Raw genomic sequence first — 23,671 nt, 5'->3', positions numbered from 1 at the left:
AAACGTTGTTCCTCCTTATTAGGTGGAGGAATTTCCTGTGTTTCTCGAATTTCTTTGAGATCAAATCTACTCCCATTGGTTCTTTTGGAAAGAAATTCTTTTTCCAAAAAGACACCATACTGAGTTACAAACACTTTGTCCTCAGATGGGTTGTAGAAATAGTACCCTTTAGTCTCCTTCGGATACCCTACAAAGAAGCATTTGTCGGATTTGGTGCCAAGTTTTCAGGAATTAACTTCCTTACCAAAGCCTCGCATCCCCAAATCTTTAGGAAAGACATCTTAGGAGCGTTTCCAGTCTATATCTCATATGGCGTCTTTTCTATCGACTTTGATTGACACTTGTTAAGTGTGAACGCAGAAGTTTCAAGTGCATAACCCAAAAATGAAATTGGAAGACTAGCATGACTCATCATAGGCCGAACCATATCAAGCAAAGTCTGATTCCTCCTCTCAGACACACCATTCCATTGTGGTGTTCCTGGTGGAGTTAGTTGTGAAACGATTCCACAACCTCTAAGATGATCACCAATCTTTTGGCTCAAGTATTCTCCTCCACGATCAGATCGTAAAGTTTTACGTATCTTGCCAAGCTGATTCTGCACCTCATTCCGAAATTCTTTGAATTTTTCAAAGGATTCAAACTTGTTTTTCATCAAGTAAACATAACCATATCTACTGAAATCATCAGTAAATGTTATGAAATACTGAAAACCATCTCTAGCAGTATGACTCATTGGACCATAAACATCAGAATGTATAAGGCCTAATAAATCTGCCGCCCTCTCACTGTGACCAGTAAAAGGCGTTTTTGTCATTTTGCCAAACAAACAAGACTCACATCTCTCAAATGATTTAAAATCAAATGAATCCAAAAGTGCATCTTTATGAAGCTTTTGTACGCGTTTCTCATTTATATGACCCAAACGACAGTGCCAGAGATAAGTAGGGTTAGAATCATTAGTTTTTAATCTTTTGGCATTAATGTTATATAACTGCTCAGTTAAATTTAGAACATATAGTCCATCAACAATATGAGTTTGACCATATAAAATATCATTACGCATAATAGAACAACATTTGTCTTTAATTCGAATATAAAAACCATTCATGTCCAAACACAAAACACAAATAATTTTCCTGCTAATGGCAGGTATATGATAACAATTATCTAGTTCTAAAACTAAGCCAGAAGGGAAAGATAAATGAAATGTTCCTACAGCTAAAGCAGCAATTCTTGCTCCATTGCCCACGCGTAGGTCCACTTCACCTTTTGCCAATGATCTACTCCTTTTTAGTTCCTACACATTACAACAAATGTGAGAACCACAATCGGTATCTAATACCTAAGAAGTAGAACAACGAGTAGTAACATTTACTTCTATAACATGAATACCTGAAGTGGAAGCAACACTTCCATTCTTCACATCTTCCAAGTACTTTTTGCATTTCCTCTTCCAATGTCCCTTTTCATTACAATAATGACAGACATAATCAGAAGGCCTACCCTTTACTGACTTGGGCTTAGATTTGAGTTTGGCAACAATTGCCTTACTCTTACCCTTACCCTTATCTGAACCTTGCTTTTTAAAGCCCTTTCCCTTCTGTATCATTAGAACATTAGAGGTAGGAGCATTTTTAATGCTTGGCTCAGCTGTCTTAAGCATCCCATGCAATTTTTTCAGAGATTTGTCCAAGTTATGCATATTATAATTAAAAATAAAATCATTATAACTTGGATTCAAGGAATGAAGCACAATATCATTAGCCAACTGTTGGCTTATTCCAGCATCAAGTCTTTTAAGGTTATCAAAATAACCTATAATTTTTATGACATGTGGACTAACAGGCTCATCTTTTCCCATCTTACGTCAAAGATAGCCTTAACAGTATTACACCTTTCAGTTCTAGCTTGCTCCTGAAACATAGCTTTCAGGTTTTCAACAATCTCATATGCCGACTCCATGTTCTTATATTGCTTCTGAAGCTCAGAGTTCATGGTGGCAAGAATCAGACAACAAACATCAGTATTAGCATCAGAATGCTCTTTCCACACGTTCTTAGCAGTGGTATGGGCATTACTATCTGGTTTCTTAGGCAATTCCTTCTCAAGGACATATACCTTTTTCTCATGCTTGAGAACAATTATCAAATTGCGATACCATTACAAGAAGTTTGAACCATTCAACTTTTCCTTCTCAAGGAGGGAACGGAGAGAAAATGAATTGGTGGTATGAGACATTATCTACAACAATATAAATATGCAAGTATAAGTGACATGTTAAAATTATGAAACAAATAACTCTTAAACAATTTTAAGATAATAAAATTGTACAAGTAACCCTCATACGTATACAATATTCCAAGACTCCAAATACCTATAACTTAAGTGAGCTTTGGCTCATCGCCCAAATTTTAAGGATTAAGGTAAACATCTCTATGTTAATTGCATCTCATATACAACTCTCAGTTTGTTAAATGATCATCATATGAATTTTAACTACATACTCAAAGTTCAAAACTGTTTTGAAAAACTTTGTTAAGACAACCGACCTACATGTGTGGATAACTGTTATCCACGGGCTCAACTTACATAACCATAATGCTCTACTTTGGCAGACCTGTCACTTGATGATATAAGTTTATTACAGTCACTAGGTTGGAAAGGCATAAAGTTAATATTCAGATTGAGGGATTAAACATATATGTCAATTATGAATGCATACTAATGAACAAATGTATATATTATATGCATCTCTTACATAAAGTAATCAATATTAGCATGTCTCATATTAAAACAAAAATATATCATAAACATAATCTCAAGATAGATTTATAAAATATTAAAATTTCTAATTGTTAAATCATAAACTGCCCAAAATGCATTCGAACCTTTCGAATTCAGCCTTAAAACGCAGACCCTACTTTGCAGTCCTGTTTAGAATGTTGTTTACATGCGAAAAACCCTACTTTTTCATCAAAATCCGGCACTCGGAACTAATGAACAATATTTACGAAACAATTTCAATAAATCGTGTTATCTTATTTTAATCACATAAAATTAGTTGCAAATAAATATGAGTCAAAGGGTAATTATATATATCAAATATATATTAGGTATAAAATTTAGACTAACAAATTAATCGCCTGAACAAACAACTCACAAGATAGCGTGTAATTTAAAATTACAATGAATTAAGGAACTTCGCAAAATTAAAGCCAACGAATCATAACTTAATTCAATTTTAACATCGCATACATGCTCTGATACCACTGAAAGGATTTGTCGGTCCTTTAAACGATTTTATTAGACAAATCTCCGGGATCATATGCATGTTATAAATCAGGATTAAACAAAATAAAGAGGGCAATCGAATTACCTCGCAGCGGAATTAATCCGTGAGCAAATAATATCCAGCAAATAAGAAAATAAGACCGGATCCGAATAACCCAACTGCTACTAATAACCAAGAGCACTCCAATTGTAGTGCCTCCACTAGTATCCACACGTATGAATAGGAGATGCGATTGGTATGCTAGTACACAAGGTAGGGTTTATTATTTCTCACAGAGGAATATGATCGATGAAACTGACTCCCATATATCTCTATATATAGGGGAGTAATTACTCAGTTTTCTAATCAAACCGTAACTTTAATCGCTGCTGGCCCTAATCTAATTAGAGTCCTATTTTCATATTTCAGTCCGACTGTAAAAGGAAACACTGTATTCATCTTGTGTTTGACCCAATGGGCCCGTTTAATTCTACACAAGTCCTTAAACTCATTTAAGACTCGGTCCGTAAGCGGCTTCTAGCAAAACGTTACGGTTAATTAGAATATAAACCCGGTTACCTTAATTGGACACCGGACATAAATCCAACAAATTCCAACTGGTAACACGAAGATCTGAGACCAGTGATTATGTATAGTAGCAAGCACGGACTTAACTAGGACCAGACTACCAGAGTAAGAGATCTTCATGTTGTTCCACCCTCTGATTCTATTTATCATCCTATCAACTAAGATATTACTGTCAATTTTTATAAGTCTTTTGTGAGAGGTCTTCACCCCAAGCTATTTAAATGGAAGCTCCCTTTTCTTGAATCCAGTACCCTGGAGCACTCTCTGGACCACATACTGGCTCATGCCATTGCAATAGAAATCAGATTTTTCAGAATTAATTTTCAGGCCAGATGTAGAAGAAAATCTCTTAAACGTTTCCATGATAATGAATATAGGTTTGACATCCCCTTTGCAGAACAAAAACAGATCATCTGCAAACATTAAATGAGACAACTTCAACTGCTTACAAAAGGGGTGAAACTGAAAGCCAGGCAGTGACAGTAGTTAACATTCTGCTCAAATACTCCATACAAAGGGTAAAAAGTAAAGGAGAGATAAGATCTCCCTACCTCAAACCTCGTTTACCATGAAAAAAACCATGAAGGTGGCCATTAAGAGAAATGGATAAAGAAGTGGTACTGACACAGGCCATAACGAGTTTGATAAACTTAGGAGGGAAATTCATAGCCTTTAACATCTGCTCAACAAACACCCACTCTATGGAATCATAGGATTTTATGAGATCTAATTTCATTAGGCATCTTGGAGAGACACTACTCTTTTTGTTAATACCACAATTAGTGTAGATCCCGCACCTTTGCAGTATATATATAGGTTTTGTTTTTAGTTACTCTTATTTAAATATTTTAAATTGATAAGTAAATTAATTTGTCATATACCTCATTGTATTTCAATATGAGAAAAAAATGAACTATGAACTAATCAAGAGAATTTTATAAAGTTATAAAATATATTTAATAATTTTTTTCTTTAACATAAAACTAATGATTACAAATAATATTTTTTCTCAAATTATGTTAATGAATATTTTTTTTGTGACGAGGCTAATAATACCAGTCTAATGTTTTATTTTATACAAATGTATCAAGTCATTCTCTAATACGGAGTATATAATAATACATAACAAACATTTAGAAATTTAAAGTTTTATAAAATTATAGTGAATTTATTTTATTTTAATTAAAGTATTATTAACTAGATTTTAAAGACAATATTATTATTATTAAAAGATTACATATTGATGAAATGATAATAATTTAAAGAAAGAAGTATTTTTATTTCCTTATTTAGCTTTTTGCGTTTTGTAGGAAAATTTTGGAGAGTTTTATTCTCTTAGTATATAGGGGGGACATAGCAAGGTAAGTTTAAGGATATGTTACTATTCACCGTCTCACAAAAACGAGTGACATTAGTAATTTTAGAGTGATATTGATATTATGCCATATTTTTTTCGAGATATTTTGTTAACTTGTGTTAGAAGTTGTGTATATTTAGGAAATATTTAGTTTACCTAATTCCGGTTTCTTTCGATGAAAGTCAGTTTACAATATATACTTAAACCTTAGGTCATATAAACACACAATTTCAATCAATATAATCTTTCTATTCTAAGTTTTATCATGGTATCAACGCCAATGGTTTTACGATCAAATTTTTTTTCTTACCGATTTTTTTTCTTTCTACGCCAAAATACTTTACCCACTCCTTATCTTCTCAGTTGCTCACGTAAGTTTATCTTGTACTCGGTATCATGACTAACAGCAACGAAAACGGCAATGGTAAGAAGCTCCAACTTATTCATGATGGTTCTACTATTTATTATTTACACCCTTCTGAAGGACCGAGCTAGTAATTCTTTAACCAAATATTTGTTAACTGGAGATAATTGTGAAATTTGGACTAAAGCAATTATCAACGCTTTAGATAGTAGGAATAATTTTGGCTTTGTAAATGGGGAATTTGTTAAACCGGTGGATGTAAAATCGACTGAATTTGCAGCGTGGAAATCTAATAATTCCATTATTTGCTCATAGATTTTTAATTCGGTCGATATTTCCATCCAACCGAGTATTGATTCACATACTAGTGCGTCAGAATTATGGGACGATCTCAAGGAACATTACTCGACTGCTAACGGTCCTCGTATTAATCAACTAAAATCAGAGTATCACAATTTTCGTCAAAAAGAACTTTTGGTTGTGTCTTACTACAATAAATTTAAAAGTTTGTGGGACGAGTTATATGGGTCGGTTGATGTCACATGTGGTTGTGTTTGTTCGGCGGCTACTAAATTGCGTGCCCGAGCGGCGGAAGAACAGATTCATGATTTCGTCATCGGTCTTAATGATGATAAATACAACACTCTCAGAACCCAAATTGTAATACCCCGTAATTTAGTAATGATTTATGAGAATAATTTATGTAATTTAAATATATAATTAATGACATTTTTAATAGTTGCGAATAAGACGTTAATTAAATAATAAAATAAGTAAGCAAGTCGGGAATTGGGCTTAGCTAATAATAAGGCATTGGGCCATGTGCTATGATTGTATGGACAAATGTTTTTGGCTTAGTATGAGCGATAGTCGAGAAATATTTCGGGATTTAATAATAATATTAATAAAGAGAATAAACACAAGTAAAGGTAACAACAAATAGAATATTAATAATCCTAGTAATATTAGTGTATGATAATAATAAAATTAGTAAGAGTGTATATGATAATCTTACTTATGGAAAGACTCATATAATGTGTAATAATAATAATTATATAATTTATAATAATAATCGTATAATAATAATAAGGTCATAGTAATTATGAAAAATAATTCACAAAGAAAGAGGAAGAAGATTTAAGAGACGGAAGGAGCAATTAACGATAAAAGGTAAGACTGTCTTATATTATAATGTATTGATTTTGTAATTGTTATAACTCGTAAACTAGACCACCGTATGACGAACTAAGACCGTCACTATATGGGTAAAAATACACTCTCATTCTCATCATGACGTGGCAACTCGCAATTGGATAAAATAAAGGCACATAGATCAATAACAAGGCAGCAGGCTGCTAGACGCAAGGAAGAATAAGGGGGGATAAACCTAGACATTCAAGTGATACAAAGGCCACATTTGAATTAAGTAACAAGCAGCCAGCAGGAACGTTGAACTGGTCAGCAGGAACATTGCAGTGATTAGTAAAAGCTTTGACAAAGTCAGCAACCACTTCCTATTTCGTATGGTTGAGCATATGTAGGGAGCATGTGCGACAATTCAAAGGAGGGCTATAAAAGAGCAACGAACATCAAATTCCAGGGCATTCATCATTAACTCCATTCGAAGAAATATCATTCACCGCCTGCAACAATTAATATCATTTACACACTTAGAAATTTATACATCATTCGTATCATTTGTACTTAGTCATTTGGAGATCACTGTTGTACCTCCTGATCGTTCCAGCTAGGTTCACCCTCGAATACTATTACTACTAGTGGATCATTGGTGGGATACCATTCCCCCTGCGGTTTTTCCCACATTTTGGGTTTCCCGCATCACCATTTCGCTTGTGTCGTTTGTCTCTCTTTCTTTTCGATTGTTTCTCTTTCGTACTAGTTATTTATTTTCGTTCTCGCTATGTTCTTACTACCGATCTACTTAAGTATTTAATATCGTATTTTAATTGGAATAGCCGCATTGACTCGGAAATCTTTAGTCGGTAAAATCTTACCAAAACAATTTGGCGCCCACCGTGGGGCATTTTGGTTAAATCTTGGTTAAAATATCTTTTTTCGAAATATCCTAACATCTCTATAGTTGGTAATGTCAGGATCCAATCAAAACGTATAAGATCCGATGAGTACATCAGCGCAAACTCCTGTAGTAGGGGCGACGCCAGCAACCTCCGGTGTTCCAACAACGGCGGTCCCTACCACCAGAATTGTAACACCCCCATACTCCAAGTGCCTTACCAGGACCACTCAAGGCATGGAAGTGCTACCATCTCGGTTACCCGAGGCAATGATATCAAATGACAATGGGGAAACATAATTTAAATAACAATATAATTTAAAGTGATTACATGATCAAAACCAAAACCGTTAAACTGAAATACAAGGTTCTCAAACGGTCTACTGATAAAACGATCAAAGCTACTAGACATCGTCTGACACAGCGGAAGACTTCTAACTGCCACGTGATGACTCATCCTAGCTATCCCATGCGCATCAAACATACCTGCTCAATAACTGCTCACCACCCCCGAATGGATTACCACAGTTTTTAAAACATTTAACGGGGTCAGTACTAATCACACAATTTATATAATCCAACAACACAACAAACAACACAGCTCAATAGTCACAGATATACTCCGAACTCCATTACCAACTCCACAATACTGACTACGCACTAAAGTGTGTAGCCCTGCTAGAGTGCCCATCGCAACAGGTCACTCCACGCCGCTAGTGGGGGACCGCAGCCGTTCCCACCTAATCCCCGCTCATCTCCGTCGAGCGATAAACCCAAATCCATTAATGTGTACATCCCTTCTGTGGCGGGTTCCACAGAAGGCGAATAATGGGCGTGAAGCCACTCCCGCAAGTGACTCCACTCAGCCAGGGACGCGCCCCGAAGAACACAGACAGATACAATTAATCACAACTACTAAATAGCAATCAAAACCAACAACCGTCACAATACTCGTATGACAACAATCAATAATCACAAATCACCACCAACACATTATGGGACTAATACTGAGTGGGGAAACCCTACCTGGAATGCAATACAGTCAGACGATCTCAACAACTGTTATCAAAAAGCCTCCTCTACGAATCCTCCTCCTAACATAACATCACATATATCACTAACCACACAAAACTAACACAAATCTCCAATTCCCAAAATTAGGGTTTAACAAGATTTAATTAAATATAACAAATTCTGTACGTAGATCTTACCCTCGACGTAAGGATCACAAAGTTGTAAAGAAAGATGAATTCCGACCTTCTAAGCTCCGGGATTTGTCAATAATGCGATGAATGCGAAGTACGTAGATTGATTTCTCTTTTGAAAGTAATTAGGTTTGTAAAAGTGTATTATGAAAGTGACGGAAGTGTTTATATATATTAGATCACATTATTAACAAAACCCGACAAATCATCCCCCCGTAAACCGGCTACTCGATCGAGTAACTGACGTACTCGATCGAGTGCCTCCTACTCGATCGAGTACCAAGGCTACTCGATCGAGTACCCAATAGGTCAGAAACTACTTTTAAAACGCAAAACACACTTACTCGACAGAGTAAGGCCCACTCGATAGAGTACCCAGAGACTCATAAAACCGTAGTATTACAGTCTTCCCTCCTTAAAAAGAACTTCGTCCCCGAAGTTCAACCCATACATAAAAATAAACATACTAACTCGGTCAAGACGCAACAAAGCTACTAAGAACTCAAGATAAAACCTCAACTTATAAAACATGAAATCATGAACTGTTAACACCAACTCCACCAACTATTCTTACCTTCACACATCGCTCACGATGTCGTATCAACTACATCATAAACTCTCCCGACACTAACTCCATACACTACCAACTACCATCCACTAACGCTGCTAGCTCCATAATATATCATCCACTACCAAATCCAATATCAAGACAGTCATAGACATCAAACGGAATGTTACATTCTACCACCCTTAAAAGGAACTTCGTCCTCGAAGTTTACTCACACTCATAACCTCATCATCCAACTGTCAACACTAGTGAAATATTCTCACACTCCTAAACATCACACTACTACAAGCACGACCATGGCCTTTTAACAACATCAACCACGATATATACAACTTCATTCTTTTTGCTACACCAACACTCTACTTCGAATTATACTACGACATGCACAATCATCAAACTCTCTTTTATCGCATCCTACTCCTCTTAAGATAAATGTTACGTCCTCGTAACTCACTAATACTATATCCTTAGTTATATCTTCTCATTATTCTCATCACCATCACATGTCATAGATAACCGCCTATAATCTAAACACTCGCTAATCATATATCCAAGGTTCTCTTACTTAAACATTTCTCATTTCTCAACTCATTCGGTACACCACCTAACCTATATCTCAAAATCTTTAGCTTAACCCAGAACTTCAACTCTTCCACGTTATGACAACATGACATACCTCTCTATATGAACTATATAAAACTCCCATCGCCAAAAGCATAACTCACGATCCACACTTGTTACATACACTCACACTAGATCCTCAAGTTCTTTTCTTTCATTACCGCAAAACTCATACATAACTTAACATGACACCAATTCCCAATACCCTGCACTCACTATCTCAACAAAAGATTATGAACCACCTGCCGCTTTCAGATCATTACAACACATGTTCCACGAATAACTTGCCATGACTATGACTACCGATGCCTCATCTTAAAACAAGATCAAAATTACTGTAACAACTTAATTGGACACCGGACATAAATCCAACAAATTCCAACTGGTAACACAAAGATCTGAGACCAGTGATTATGTATAGTAGCAAGCACGGACTTAACTAGGACCAGACCACCAGAGTAAGAGATCGTCATGTTGTTCCACCCTCTGATTCTATTTATCATCCTATCAACTAAGATATTACTGTCAATTTTTATAAGTCTTTTGTGAGAGGTCTTCACCCCAAGATATTTAAATGGAAGCTCCCTTTTCTTGAATCCAGTACCCTGGAGCACTCTCTGGACCACATACTGGCTCATGCCATTGCAATAAAAATCAGATTTTTCAGAATTAATTTTCAGGCCAGATGTAGAAGAAAATCTCTTAAACGTTTCCATGATAATGAATATAGGTTTGACATCCCCTTTGCAGAACAAAAATAGATCATCTGCAAACATTAAATGAGACAACTTCAACTGCTTACAAAAGGGGTGAAACTGAAAGCCAGGCAGTGACAGTAGTTAACATTCTGTTCAAATACTCCATACAAAGGGTAAAAAGTAAAGGAGAGATAAGATCTCCCTACCTCAAACCTCGTTTACCATGAAAAAAACCATGAAGGTGGTCATTAAGAGCAATGGAGAAAGAAGTGCTACTGACACAAGCCATAATGAGTTTGATATACTTAGGAGGGAAATTTATAGCCTTTAACATCTGGTCAACAAACACCCACTCTATGGAATCATAGGATTGTATGAGATCTAATTTCCTTAGGCATCTTGGAGAGACACTACTCTTTTTGTTAATACCACAATTAGTGTAGATCCCGCACCTTTGCAGTATATATATAGGTTTTGTTTTTAGTTACTCTTATTTAAATATTTTAAATTGATAAGTAAATTAAATTGTCATATACCTTATTGTATTTCAATATGAGAAAAAATGAACTATGAACTAATCAAGAGAATTTTGTAAAGTTATAAAATATATTTAATAATTTTTTTCTTTAACATAAAACTAATGATTACAAATAATAATTTTTCTCAAATTATGTTAATGAATATTTTTTTTGTGACGAGGCTAATAATACCAGTCTAATGTTTTGTTTTATACAAATGTATCAAGTCATTCTCTAATACGGAGTATATAATAATACATAACAAACATTTAGAAATTTACAGTTTTATAAAATTATAGTGAATTTATTTTATTTAAATTAAAGTATTATTAACTAGATTTTAAAGACAATATTATTATTTGATTAAAACATTACATATTGATGAAATGATAATAATTTAAAGAAAGAAGTATTTTTATTTCCTTATTTAGCTTTATGCCTTTTGTTGGAAAATTTTGGAGAGTTTTATTCTCTTAGTATATAGGGGGGACATAGCAAGGTAAGCTTAAGGATATGTTACTATTCACCGTCTCACAAAAAAGAGTGGCATTAGTAATTTTAGAGTGATATTGATATTATGCCATATTTTTGTCGAGATATTTTGTTAACTTGTGTTAGAAGTTGTGTATATTTAGGAAATATTTAGTTTACCTAATTCCGGTTTCTTTCGATGAAAGTCAGTTTACAATATATACTTATACCTTAGGTCATATAAACACACAATTTCAATCAATATAATCTTTCTATTCTCAGTTTTATCATGGTATCAACGCCAATGGTTTAACGATCAAATATTTTTTCTTCCCTATTTTTTTTCTTTCTACGCCAAAATACTTTACCCACTCCTTATCTTCTCAGTTGCTCACGTAAGTTTATCTTGTACTCGGTATCATGACTAACAGCAAGGAAAACGGCAATGGTAAGAAGCTCCAACTTATTCATGATGCTTCTACTATTTATTATTTACACCCTTCTGAAGGGCCGGGCTAGTAATTCTTTAACCAAATATTTGTTAACTGGAGATAATTGTGAAATTTGGACTAAAGCAATTATCAACGCTTTAGATAGTAGGAATAAATTTGGCTTTGCTAATGGGGAATTTGTTAAACCGGTGGATGTAAAATCGACTGAATTTGCAGCGTGGAAATCTAATAATTCCATTATTTGCTCATGGATTTTTAATTCGGTCTATATTTCCATCCAACCGAGTATTGATTCACATACTAGTGCGTCAGAATTATGGGACGATCTCAAGGAACGTTACTCGACTGCTAACAGTCCTCGTATTAATCAACTAAAATCAGAGTATCACAATTTTCGTCAAAAAGAACTTTTGGTTGTGTCTTACTACAATAAATTTACAAGTTTGTGGGACGAGTTATATGGGTCGGTTGATGTCACATGTGGTTGTGTTTGTTCGGCGGCTACTAAATTGCGTGCCCGAGCGGCGGAAGAACAGATTCATGATTTCGTCATCGGTCTTAATGATGATAAATACAACACTCTCAGAACCCAAATTTTAATACCCCGTAATTTAGTAATGATTTATGAGAATAATTTATGTAATTTAAATATATAATTAATGACATTTCTAATAGTTGCGAATAAGACGTTAATTAAATAATAAAATAAGTAAGCAAGTCGGGAATTTGGCTTAGCTAATAATAAGGCGTTGGGGCCATGTGCTATGATTGTATGGACATATGTTTTTGGCTTAGTATGAGTGATAGTCGAGAATTATTTCGGGATTTAATAAAAATATTAATAAAGAGAATAAACACAAGTAAAGGTAACAACAAATAGAATATTAATAATCCTAGTAATATTAGTGTATGATAATAATAAAATTAGTAAGAGTGTATATGATAATCCTACTCATGGAAAGACTCATATAATGTGTAATAATAATAATTATATAATTTATAATAATAATCGTATAATAATAATAAGGTAATAGTAATTATGAAAAATAATTCACAAAGAAAGAGGAAGAAGATTTAAGAGACGGAAGGAGCAATTAACGATAAAAGGTAAGACTGTCTTATATTATAATGTATTGATTTTGTAATTGTTATAACTCGTAAACTAGACCACCGTATGACGAACTAAGACCGCCACTGTATGGGTAAAAATACACTCTCATTCTCACCATGACGTGGCAACTCGCAATTGGATAAAATAAAGGCAAATAGATCAATAACAAGGCAGCAGGCTACTAGACGCAAGGAAGAACAAGGGGGGATAAACCTAGACATTCAAGTGATACAAAGGCCACATTTGAATTAAGTAACAAGCAGCCAGCATGAACGTTGAAGTGGTCAGCAGGAACATTGCAGTGATTAGTAAAAGTTTTGACAAAGTCAGCAACCGCTACCTATTTCGTATGGTTGAGCATATGTAGGGAGCATGTGCGACAATTCAAAGGAGGGCTATAAAAGAGCAACGAACATCAAATTCCAGGGCATTCATCATTGACTCCATTCGAAGAAATATCATTCACCGCCTGCAACAATTAATATCATTTACACACTTAGAAATTTATACATCATTTGTATCATTTGTACTTAGTCATTTAGAGATCACTGTTGTACCTCCTGATCGTTCCAACTAGGTTCACCCTCGAATACTATTACTACTAGTGGATCATTGGTGGGATACCATTCCCCCCGCGGTTTTTCCCACATTTTGGGTTTCCCGCATCACCATTTCGCTTGTGTCGTTTGTCTCTCTTTCTTTTCGTTTGTTTTTCTTTCGTACTAGTTATTTATTTTCGTTCTCGCTATGTTCTTACTACCGATCTACTTAAGTATTTAATATCGTATTTTAATTGGAATAGCCACATTGACTCGCAAATCTTTAGTCGGTAAAATCTTACCAAAATAATTTGGCGCCCACCGTGGGGCATTATGGTTAAATCTTGGTTAAAATATCTTTTTTCGAAATACCTAACATCTCTATAGTTGGTAATGTCAGGATCCAATCAAAACGTATCAGATCCGATGAGTACATCAGCGCAAACTCCAGTAGTAGGGGCGACGCCAGCAACCTCCGGTGTTCCAACAACGGCGGTCTCTACCACCAGAATTGTAACACCCCCATACTTCAAGTGCCTTACCAGGACCACTCAAGGCATGTAAGTGCTACCATCTCGGTTACCCAAGGCAATGATAATAAAATGACAATGGAGAAACATAATTTAAATAACAATATAATTTAAAGTGATTACATGATCATAACCAAAACCGTTAAACTGAAATACAAGGTTCTCAAACGGTCTACTGATAAAACTATCAAAGCTACTAGACATCGTCTGACACAGCGGAAGACTTCTAACTGCCACGTGATGACTCATCCCAGCTATCCCATGCGCATCAAACATACTTGCTCAATAACTGCCCACCACCCCCGAATGGATCACCACAGTTTTTAAAACATTTAACGGGGTCAGTACTAATCACACAATTTATATAATCCAACAACACAACAAACAACACAGCTCAATAGTCACAGATATACTCTGAACTCCATCACCAACTCCACAAGACTGACTACACACTAAAGTGTGTAACCCTGCCAGAGTGCCCATCGTAACAGGTCACTCCACACCGCTAGTGGGGGATTGCAGCCGTTCCCACCTAATCCTCGCTCATCTCCGTCGAGCAATAAACCCAAATCCATTAATGTGCACATCCCTTCTGTGGCGGGTTCCACAGAAGGCGAATAATGGGCGTGAAGCCACTCCCGCAAGTGACTCCACTCAGCCAGGGATGCGCCCCGAAGAACACAGAAAGATACAAATAATCACAACTACTAAACGGCAATCAAAACCAACAACCGTCACAATACTCGTATGATAACAATCAACAATCACAAATCACCACCAACACATTATGGGACTAATACTGAGTAGGGAAACCCTACCTGGAATGCAATGTCTGATCGACGATCTCAACAATTTGTTATCAAAAAGCCTCCTCTACGAATCCTCCTCCTAACATAACATCACATATATCACTAACCACACAAAACTAACACAAATCCCCAATTCCCAAAATTAGGGTTTAACAAGACTTAATTAAATATAACAAATTCGGTACGTAGATCTTACCCTCGACGCAAGGATCACAAAGATGTAAAGAAAGATGAATTCCGACCTTCTAAGCTCCGGGATTTATCAATAATGCGATGAATGCGAAGTACGTAGATTGATTTCTCTTTTGAAAGTAATTAGGTTTGTAAAAGTGTATTATCAATGTGACGGAAGTGTTTATATATATTAATTCGCATTATTAACAAAACCCGACAAATCATCCCCCCGTAAACCGGCTACTCGATCGAGTAACTGACGTACTCGATCGAGTGCCGCCTACTCGATCGAGTACCAAGGCTACTCGATCGAGTACCCAATAGGTCAGAAACTATTTTAAAACGCAAAACACACTTACTCGACAGAGTAAGGCCCACTCGATAGAGTACCCAGAGACTCATAAAACCGTAGTATTACAGTCTTCCCTCCTTAAAAAAGAAATTCGTCCCCGAAGTTCAACCCATACATAAAAACAAACATACTAACTCGGTCAAGACGCAACAAAGCTACTAAGAACTCAAGACAAACACTCAGCTTATAAAACATGAAATCATGAACTCTTAACACCAACTCCACCAACTATTCCTACCTCCACACATCGCTCACGATGTCGTATCAACTACATCATAAACTCTCCCGACACTAACTCCATACACTACCAACTACCATCCACTAACGCTGCTAGCTCCATAATATATCATCCACCACCAAATCCAATATCAAGACACTCATAGACATCAAACGGAATGTTACATTCTACCACCCTTAAAAGGAACTTCGTCCTCGAAGTTTACTCACACTCATAACCTCATCATCCAACTGTCAACACTAGTGAAATATTCTCACACTCCTAAACATCACACTACTACAAGCACGACCATGGCGTTTTAACAACATCAACCACGATATATACAACTTCATTCTTTATGCTACACCAACACTCTACTTCGAATTATACTACAACATGCACAATCCTCAAACTCTCTTTTATCGCATCCTACTCCTCTTAAGATAAATGTTACGTCCTCGTAACTCACTAATACTATATCCTTAGTTATATCTTCTCATTATTCTCATCACCATCACATGTCATAGATAACCGCCTATAATCTAAACACTCGCTAATCATATATCCAAGGTTCTCTTACTTAAACATTTCTCATCCCTCAACTGATTCGGTACACCACCTAACCTATACCTCAAAATCTTTAGCTTAACCCAGAACTTCAACTCTTCCACGTTACGGCAACATGACATACCTCTCTATATGAACTATATAAAACTCCCATCGCCAAAAGCATAACTCACGATCCACACTTATTACGTACACTCACACTAGATCCTCAAGTTCTTTTCTTTAATTACCGCAAAACTCATACATAACTTAACATGATACCAATTCCCAATACCCTGCACTCACTATCTCAACAAAAGATTATGAACCACCTGCCGCTTTCAGATCATTACAACACATGTTCCACGAATCACTTGCCATGACTATGACTACCGATGCCTCATCTTAAAACAAGATCAAAATTACTTAAACAACTTCTCACAACTGTGTCCCATCAACAGAATATCACTATACCATGATAACAACGAAAACATATACAACTCTCTTTCATATCATACTCTACCCTCATTCCCAAACTAAAACTGGTAGGAAACATCAACAAACAAAACAACAGTCTACATGTTCAACAAAAAAACCAACAATCTATGGTTAACAGGTATGTACTTTCGAAAACTCGTATCATAATCATCTCGCCTACTCCACCACAACCGGTGACGGCATCGCAACACCGCCACCAACAGCCACACCGCAGTGCGAAAATACCCGCAACACAACACTAAGTACCGTGCCCGGATCACCACCCGAGGCACCACAACCACACTGATCGACATCACAACATACACAATTCCATAAACACTGACTCAATATAACATCTTGGACAAGAAAAACTTACTCAAGACTGCTTTACTAGATCACAACACCATATATCATACGGAATAACAGACAAGAATCTCATGCATACCATCCATACCTTTTCACGGAATAAACATATATCATGAATACACATGCAAGTATAACCAGTCATGTCAGACCACCCAAACTATCACTTTTGGTCATCATTCCATTAAGTTACCGTATCCAACATATATTACAAAACATTCAGATAACAACATAATAACTATCACACCATACCGCTTCTCGTGAGGTCACAACCTCACACAAACATTTATATACATCTTAGACCCATAATCACATCCAACTAGTCAACCCTGATCACGTAAGTTACCCCCTGATAAAATTTACCTCTCACCCGAGCTTAACTCGTATACCCCTCATAACATATTCTCCCATTCGCATATCCATCACCCCCTGCCAATTCTAACCATACCATTAATACTCAACTACTAACAACCGCCTTATATAACCACATCTTATACTTTCTCACAACCATACATATCAATCTGGTCTCTACAAAAACAACCTCTTTAGAATTGCTACCTTTCTAATATAACATCACCCTTAACCACTAGTCACAAACCATAACACTACCGCTGTCCGGACATCAAACCTCTTACACTCATCTCTAAACATCACTATTTCTTTCCTATCTTTGGTTAACATCCCAAATAACGAACATTGAATCCATCAACAAAATTACCTCAACATTCTTCCCAATACTATCCTTAATTGTATCATCATCTAACTCTCCACCAAAATCTCATATCATGCAGATATTCTACCAACTTCTTAATTTCCTTAATTCCTCAAAACTCAAGACTAATCATGTTGTCCCGAAACTCCTATATAACCATTAACTAACATCCTCATGATTGGTATCACACATCTCGACGACTCCTTACCTCTATATCACATAACTCCGGTCAACAATTTCCTAGTTTTACTCCCCTCATTCTTTTCTTTTACACTCGACAAAATCAATTAACCATAAAACTCCTTATTACTTCTTCCTAACTCTTTAGTGCTCCGATTACCTTCCCATTGCTTCAAAACTCAAATCCCATTATTTCTTATCGATATTATCTCACTCTTCCTTACCATGGATCTTCTCTTATCATGCTATCACTCTCCCTTATCACCAATCAATCTACACGGTCAGTCAACTCCATTTTTTTTTCCAATCCCAAAACTCATTTCATACTACTAACTGCTCAAGGAAATCACACAGTAGTTTCATATCTTAATAAACCAAATCTCCCAAACTCACTCACTATGTACAAATCTACCTCGCGACATGTCTCCATAAAGTTCACTATATACCACTCTTCTCAACCCCTTTAAAACGAACTTTCACTACATATATCCTTAACCCAGATGACTCCTAACCATCTCCCTCCATAATTCTTTACACATCTCAAGCTGCCACTATCCACACCCTTACTTTCAATCTTTTTATTCTTACGTTCCTTAGACTCACATCATCCCTTGCCCATATTCACTTGCTATATCATATCACTCATCTCGTCTCACAAAACCTGCTTTATGCCTCAATTAAGCCATAACGATCTTCCTTTTCTTTTTCCACTATCTATCACAACCACATATAACTCATACTCACCACAGGTGCCACTCCTTACATCATAAGATTGGGTAACTTACGCATCAGGCTCAATATACATATAAAACAATGCATAAAGAAGCAAAATAACACTTTTGAATTAAACATGATAGGCAACAAAGTCAAAATATAAGCATATGACTCAAAACAGGGGTCACTAGATCGAGTACAGGCCACTCGATCGAGTAAAAAACTTACTCGATCGAGTAAGTGAAAGTCAGAGACACGTATATAAAAATTACCAGAGCTAATCGATCGAGTAAGGGATACTCGATCGAGTACCAAGGAGCACTCGATCGAGTAAGGGCCACTCGATCGAGTACCCTACGCATTTCTCAGCACTGTCCAGTTTTCGTAAAACGGTCATAACTCACTCATTTCTTGGTCGTTTTGGGCGTGTGACTGTTGGAATATGTGTCCTCCGACAATAATGCGATCACGACTGTTGATCATGATGATCACATGTTTAAGTCTCATTAAAATGAATACAATTGGGAAGTAATATTATTCTTGTCAATCGCAACCGTCAACATATATCGGTAATGATTGAGTGACTAGAGTTTGACATTACTGTCGTGTGACGGTGGTGATCAGTTGACCCCCTAGGTCATACCTAAAGGGCAACCCTCTTAATTGATTATTTAATTAATCGTATAATGTTACGAGTTAATTAAATTGCTTGAAAATTGACGGACGATTTTGGAAGTAAAATTTACGTATCATATTGAAATGTGATTAAATAAGATACGGTCTGAGTAATTAAATTGTATAATTACTCGGATGAAATTATTGTTTAAAGAAACAATCGGAATTGAATGATTTATTATAAATACAATCTGTTGTGATTTATAAATTGGTAAAATATTTTGGCACAAGTAATTATGATATTACTAAGTCGATTTTTGTATGTGACGTATTTTTATTAATACGTTGATTTTTAATATGTTAAAAATACATAACAAATATATATATATATCACATGTGACATGTGACATATTTACAATTGACAAAAATAAAATGGATCACTTGTTAATCCATGAATGCCGAAATGAAGGGGTAGTGGTAGCTAATATTGTGCTTGGTTAATTTATTATAAGAACACAATGATTACCTATTTCCTAGCCATGCAACTCTAATTTTCTTGTGAAGACAAAATTGTTCATGCATTGGCTCCCCTTAAAGTCCCCCTTCCACCCGGTTTTTTATGTGAAAAACCATCATTGGTTTTTCACATAATTTTACCTATTACTACACTAAAGAGTTTAGTAGTATTCATTCATTCTATTCATCCAAAATACAAGTTTTCTAGAGAAATAAAATCCTCTCTTTATCTCTCATCAAAACCGAAAATACTTAAGTGGTTATAAATATTTTTGGTTCAATTTTCTACTATAATTAATATTATACTAGTTTTGTAATATTAATTAAATTAAGAGGAGCCTTGGGTATAATACATAGGGAGAGATCTTACTCTTAGATCTTTGTTCTTCCATTGGAATAAGCTCAAGAACAAAAGAGAAAGGTGATCTCTTTTGTGCCCTAATAACCGAAATTCAATATGTAAGGACATGATTTCTCCTCTATTCATTTTATTGTTTGCATGCATAAGATCCGTTTTAATTTATGACTAATTAATTAAACATATAAGAATATGTTAAATATGTATATGAATCTACATTTCCTTCAATCGGTATCATGAGCCACGGTTGTTTGCATGCAAATTGGTTAAAAGTTTTTCCGAGTTATATGAATAACAAAATAAAACTTGTAAAATTTGTGTTATTATGATATATCACGAAATAATTACATGCATGTTAATATTTCTGGTCCTAAAGTGTTTTAGGATTTTTTTGGTTAATTTTTCGGATTTTTATTGTTCATATTTCATTATAATGACATTTAAATGTGATTTTATGAGTAAAAATGTCATTTTTGGTCGAAAATTAGCTATACTTCGAATTTTAAGTTGGTTTTTGGATATGTTGTCACACATATTATTTTGAGATAACCTGTAATTTTTCATAATTTTTGCACTTGTTATGCTCGAAAAATGATTTTTTCATTATTAAATATGGATTTAAGAGAAAAATAGGTTAATATGAGTTAAATTTCGAATCTGGTCATAGAAAATTTATATGTTGTCACATGCAATTTTACAAGATGTGTGTAAAATAATTGGCTATAAAGAAGTCTTTTAGCATGATTTATGAATTTTTGAAGAAAAATGACATAAATAGTGACATTATTAGTGAAAATTAATAAAATATATTCTATGACTTAGGAAAAACGTCTAATGTTGCATTTTATTGTATTTTTCAGATCTAAAATTGAAAAGTTAATGAAAATAATTTTTCCATGTTTTTATGATTATTTTATTAAATATCGATAAACCGCAACATTGTTTTTCCTAAAATTTTCAAATTTTTAACCTAAGATTTTGAACATTATGAGTGTCATGGAATTTTTCCAGAATGTTCATGAATTTAAATTTTGAATTTTGAATTTATTTGAAATTTTTGGATTTATTTGAAGTTTAATAGCTAATTTTTGTAATTTTGGTCCATTTATGAACAATTTTGTAAATAAAAGTTAATTATGGTCAAAATAATTAGTGAAGACTATATTTTGAGTCCTAAGAGGTTAGGGTAATTAACTCATGCATAAATATGAGTTTATGTATTTTTGTGATTATAAAATGTTGAAATCACGCAAATCCGTAAAAACCGAGTAATATACGATATTGGCTAATTAAAGGCGATTTAGCATAAAAATTGAGCATGTTCATACATATTATAATGCTGCATTTTTCTTTATGATTGTCATAATTTTAATTTATGTAATTTTGAATTATGTAATTTTACTTAGTATGGCCTTAGATTTTAATTGGTATTTCCCGAAATGTATGGGAATATCGATTCGGTTGTAATTTTTATTGTGATCTCGTATCACCGTTTTGTAATTTAATAGATTTATTTTATTTTAGTTACAAATGTATAATAGGAAATTATGTAATTTATTATGTAATTTTATTCATTCCGGAGTTCCAAAAGACGGATTTCTTCAAGAATGGCGATACATAAAGACGGTGTTACCTCGAGATGCGTGCCACAACCGAAGTTCAAGGGACCAATGGAGTTGGTTTCCGAATTTGTAATAGATTAATAGTTTTTCTATTTTAGGAAAGGCCATACTAGGATTTATTTATTTTTATGCTTGCATTTTATTTTATGTCACATGCATCGCTAAATCGCCATAACTAAACATGCATTGTCTTTTTTTTATCGAGTTTATCGACCGTGTCAATTAGAATTATCGTAGTTCACCGCTTTAGTTCACTTAAAACGTGATAGATAATAAATTGACATGACCTCTCGCTAAAACAAACAATTGAGACATAGCCTTACCAAATAGTAGAAACCATGAAAACCTATTTCGCGAGGGAGTGCACTCGGCCCTACCGGGGTACAAACCTTGTTACGTAGGGGAAGTGGGTGATGAGTGTTAATCCACCGAGTTCATATTGATGAGGGTTTCATCGGCCATACCGTGCCCAAGTTGATGTGGATTTGGATAATGGACACATTTATTCGAAATTTGGATTGAGCTCAACGGAAGTATTCGCGACCGTAGTTGCATGTGTTCCGGGCTATAGATAATTATTAGAGTAATTTTATCGACCAAGAGTTCTAAAAGTAGAATCGATTAAAATGTTAATCCACCGAGTTATATTGATAAAGGTTTCATCGGCCATACCGTGCCTAAGTCGATATGAATTTGGGTCTTGGAATCATTTATCTAGTTGGGTAGAGGTCACTAGAAAAATGCATAAAACTTGTTTAAATCATACATTTTTACGAGTATAATTAAAACGACATTTGTTTTACTCCTTATATTTTGTTTTGTAGACCACTTCTTATTCATAACAAATGGCAACACCAACTCCTAATGCTACACCACTCGCTACTTCATCATGGCTCCGATCCTTTATGGATCGATGTAAACTTGAAAAGAATGGGTCAAATTTCTCCGAGTGGGATGCCCAACTCAAATTAGCCGCCGAGGGTGACGACAAGCTTCGTTACCTTACCGAGGCCTCTCCACCCGAGCCCTCCACTAGGTCCACCGCGGCCACTAGGGAAGCCTATGAGGCTTACCAAAAGGAGTCCGCCGCAATGAAAAATGTATTGATATTTGCGATGGAGGCGGAACTCCAAAGGAGAGCCTTCAAAATGGGCAATGCTAATGAGATTTACTCCAAACTTGTGACCATGTTTTCACAAACTCCGCGGATCGTCCAATATGAGGCGGCGCGGCATTCTTGATCTCGACTTCAAAGAGGGCCAAAAGGTTAGCCCTCATGTGCTCAAACTCATGGAGCTTGTCGAGACCTTGAAGATTCAAAAGGTTGAAATCCCCAAAGAACTCATCGTAGATAGGATTCTACACTCCTTGTCTAAGGTTAAGGCATATGTGCAATTCCGGGTGAATTTCAATATGCAAGACAAGGATGTGTCTCTTGAGGAGTTGCACAAGTTACTTGTGCAAGCCGAGAGGGACATGGGGTTAAATGTGAACCCTCCCAAGGATGTGCTTAACATAAGCACTAAGAGTAAGGGGAAGTTCAAGAAGAATGGGAGAAAGGGCAAGAAGCAAGCTCCCACATTCACCAAAGCTAAGTCTTGTGAAGCTAGCACCTCCAAAGTCAAGAAGGGTCCTCTTGACAAATGCCATTATTGTAATGGCATGGGACATTGGAAGAGGAATTG

General features: G+C 35.4%; 1 protein-coding gene across 1 annotated transcript; it reads right to left on the bottom strand.

The window, feature by feature from the left end:
- Nucleotides 1-4,075: 4,075 nt before the first annotated feature.
- Nucleotides 4,076-10,999, bottom strand: LOC141617319 (uncharacterized). Its single transcript, XM_074434503.1, has 3 exons — nucleotides 10,924-10,999; nucleotides 10,617-10,778; nucleotides 4,076-4,275 (listed from the first exon to the last, which is right to left on the bottom strand). Exons 1-3 carry the CDS (start codon nucleotides 10,997-10,999, stop codon nucleotides 4,076-4,078), a joined length of 438 nt encoding a protein of 145 aa, XP_074290604.1.
- Nucleotides 11,000-23,671: the final 12,672 nt, after the last annotated feature.

Source organism: Silene latifolia, chromosome X (assembly GCF_048544455.1).
Source record: "Silene latifolia isolate original U9 population chromosome X, ASM4854445v1, whole genome shotgun sequence".
Classification (NCBI taxonomy): domain Eukaryota; kingdom Viridiplantae; phylum Streptophyta; class Magnoliopsida; order Caryophyllales; family Caryophyllaceae; genus Silene; species Silene latifolia.
This window is presented reverse-complemented; position numbering and strand designations above follow the sequence as displayed.

Bases quoted from the DNA above. Each gene is read 5' to 3' on its own strand.
- LOC141617319 (XM_074434503.1), bottom strand. From the start codon at position 10,999: ATGGCTTGTGTCAGTAGCACTTCTTTCTCCATTGCTCTTAATGACCAC. The intron at 10,779-10,923 runs GTTTGAGGTAGG...TAATGTTTGCAG, and splicing joins TTTTTTTCATGGTAAACGAG to ATGATCTATTTTTGTTCTGC. The intron at 4,276-10,616 runs GTACTGGATTCA...TAATGTTTGCAG, and splicing joins GGTCCAGAGAGTGCTCCAGG to ATGATCTGTTTTTGTTCTGC.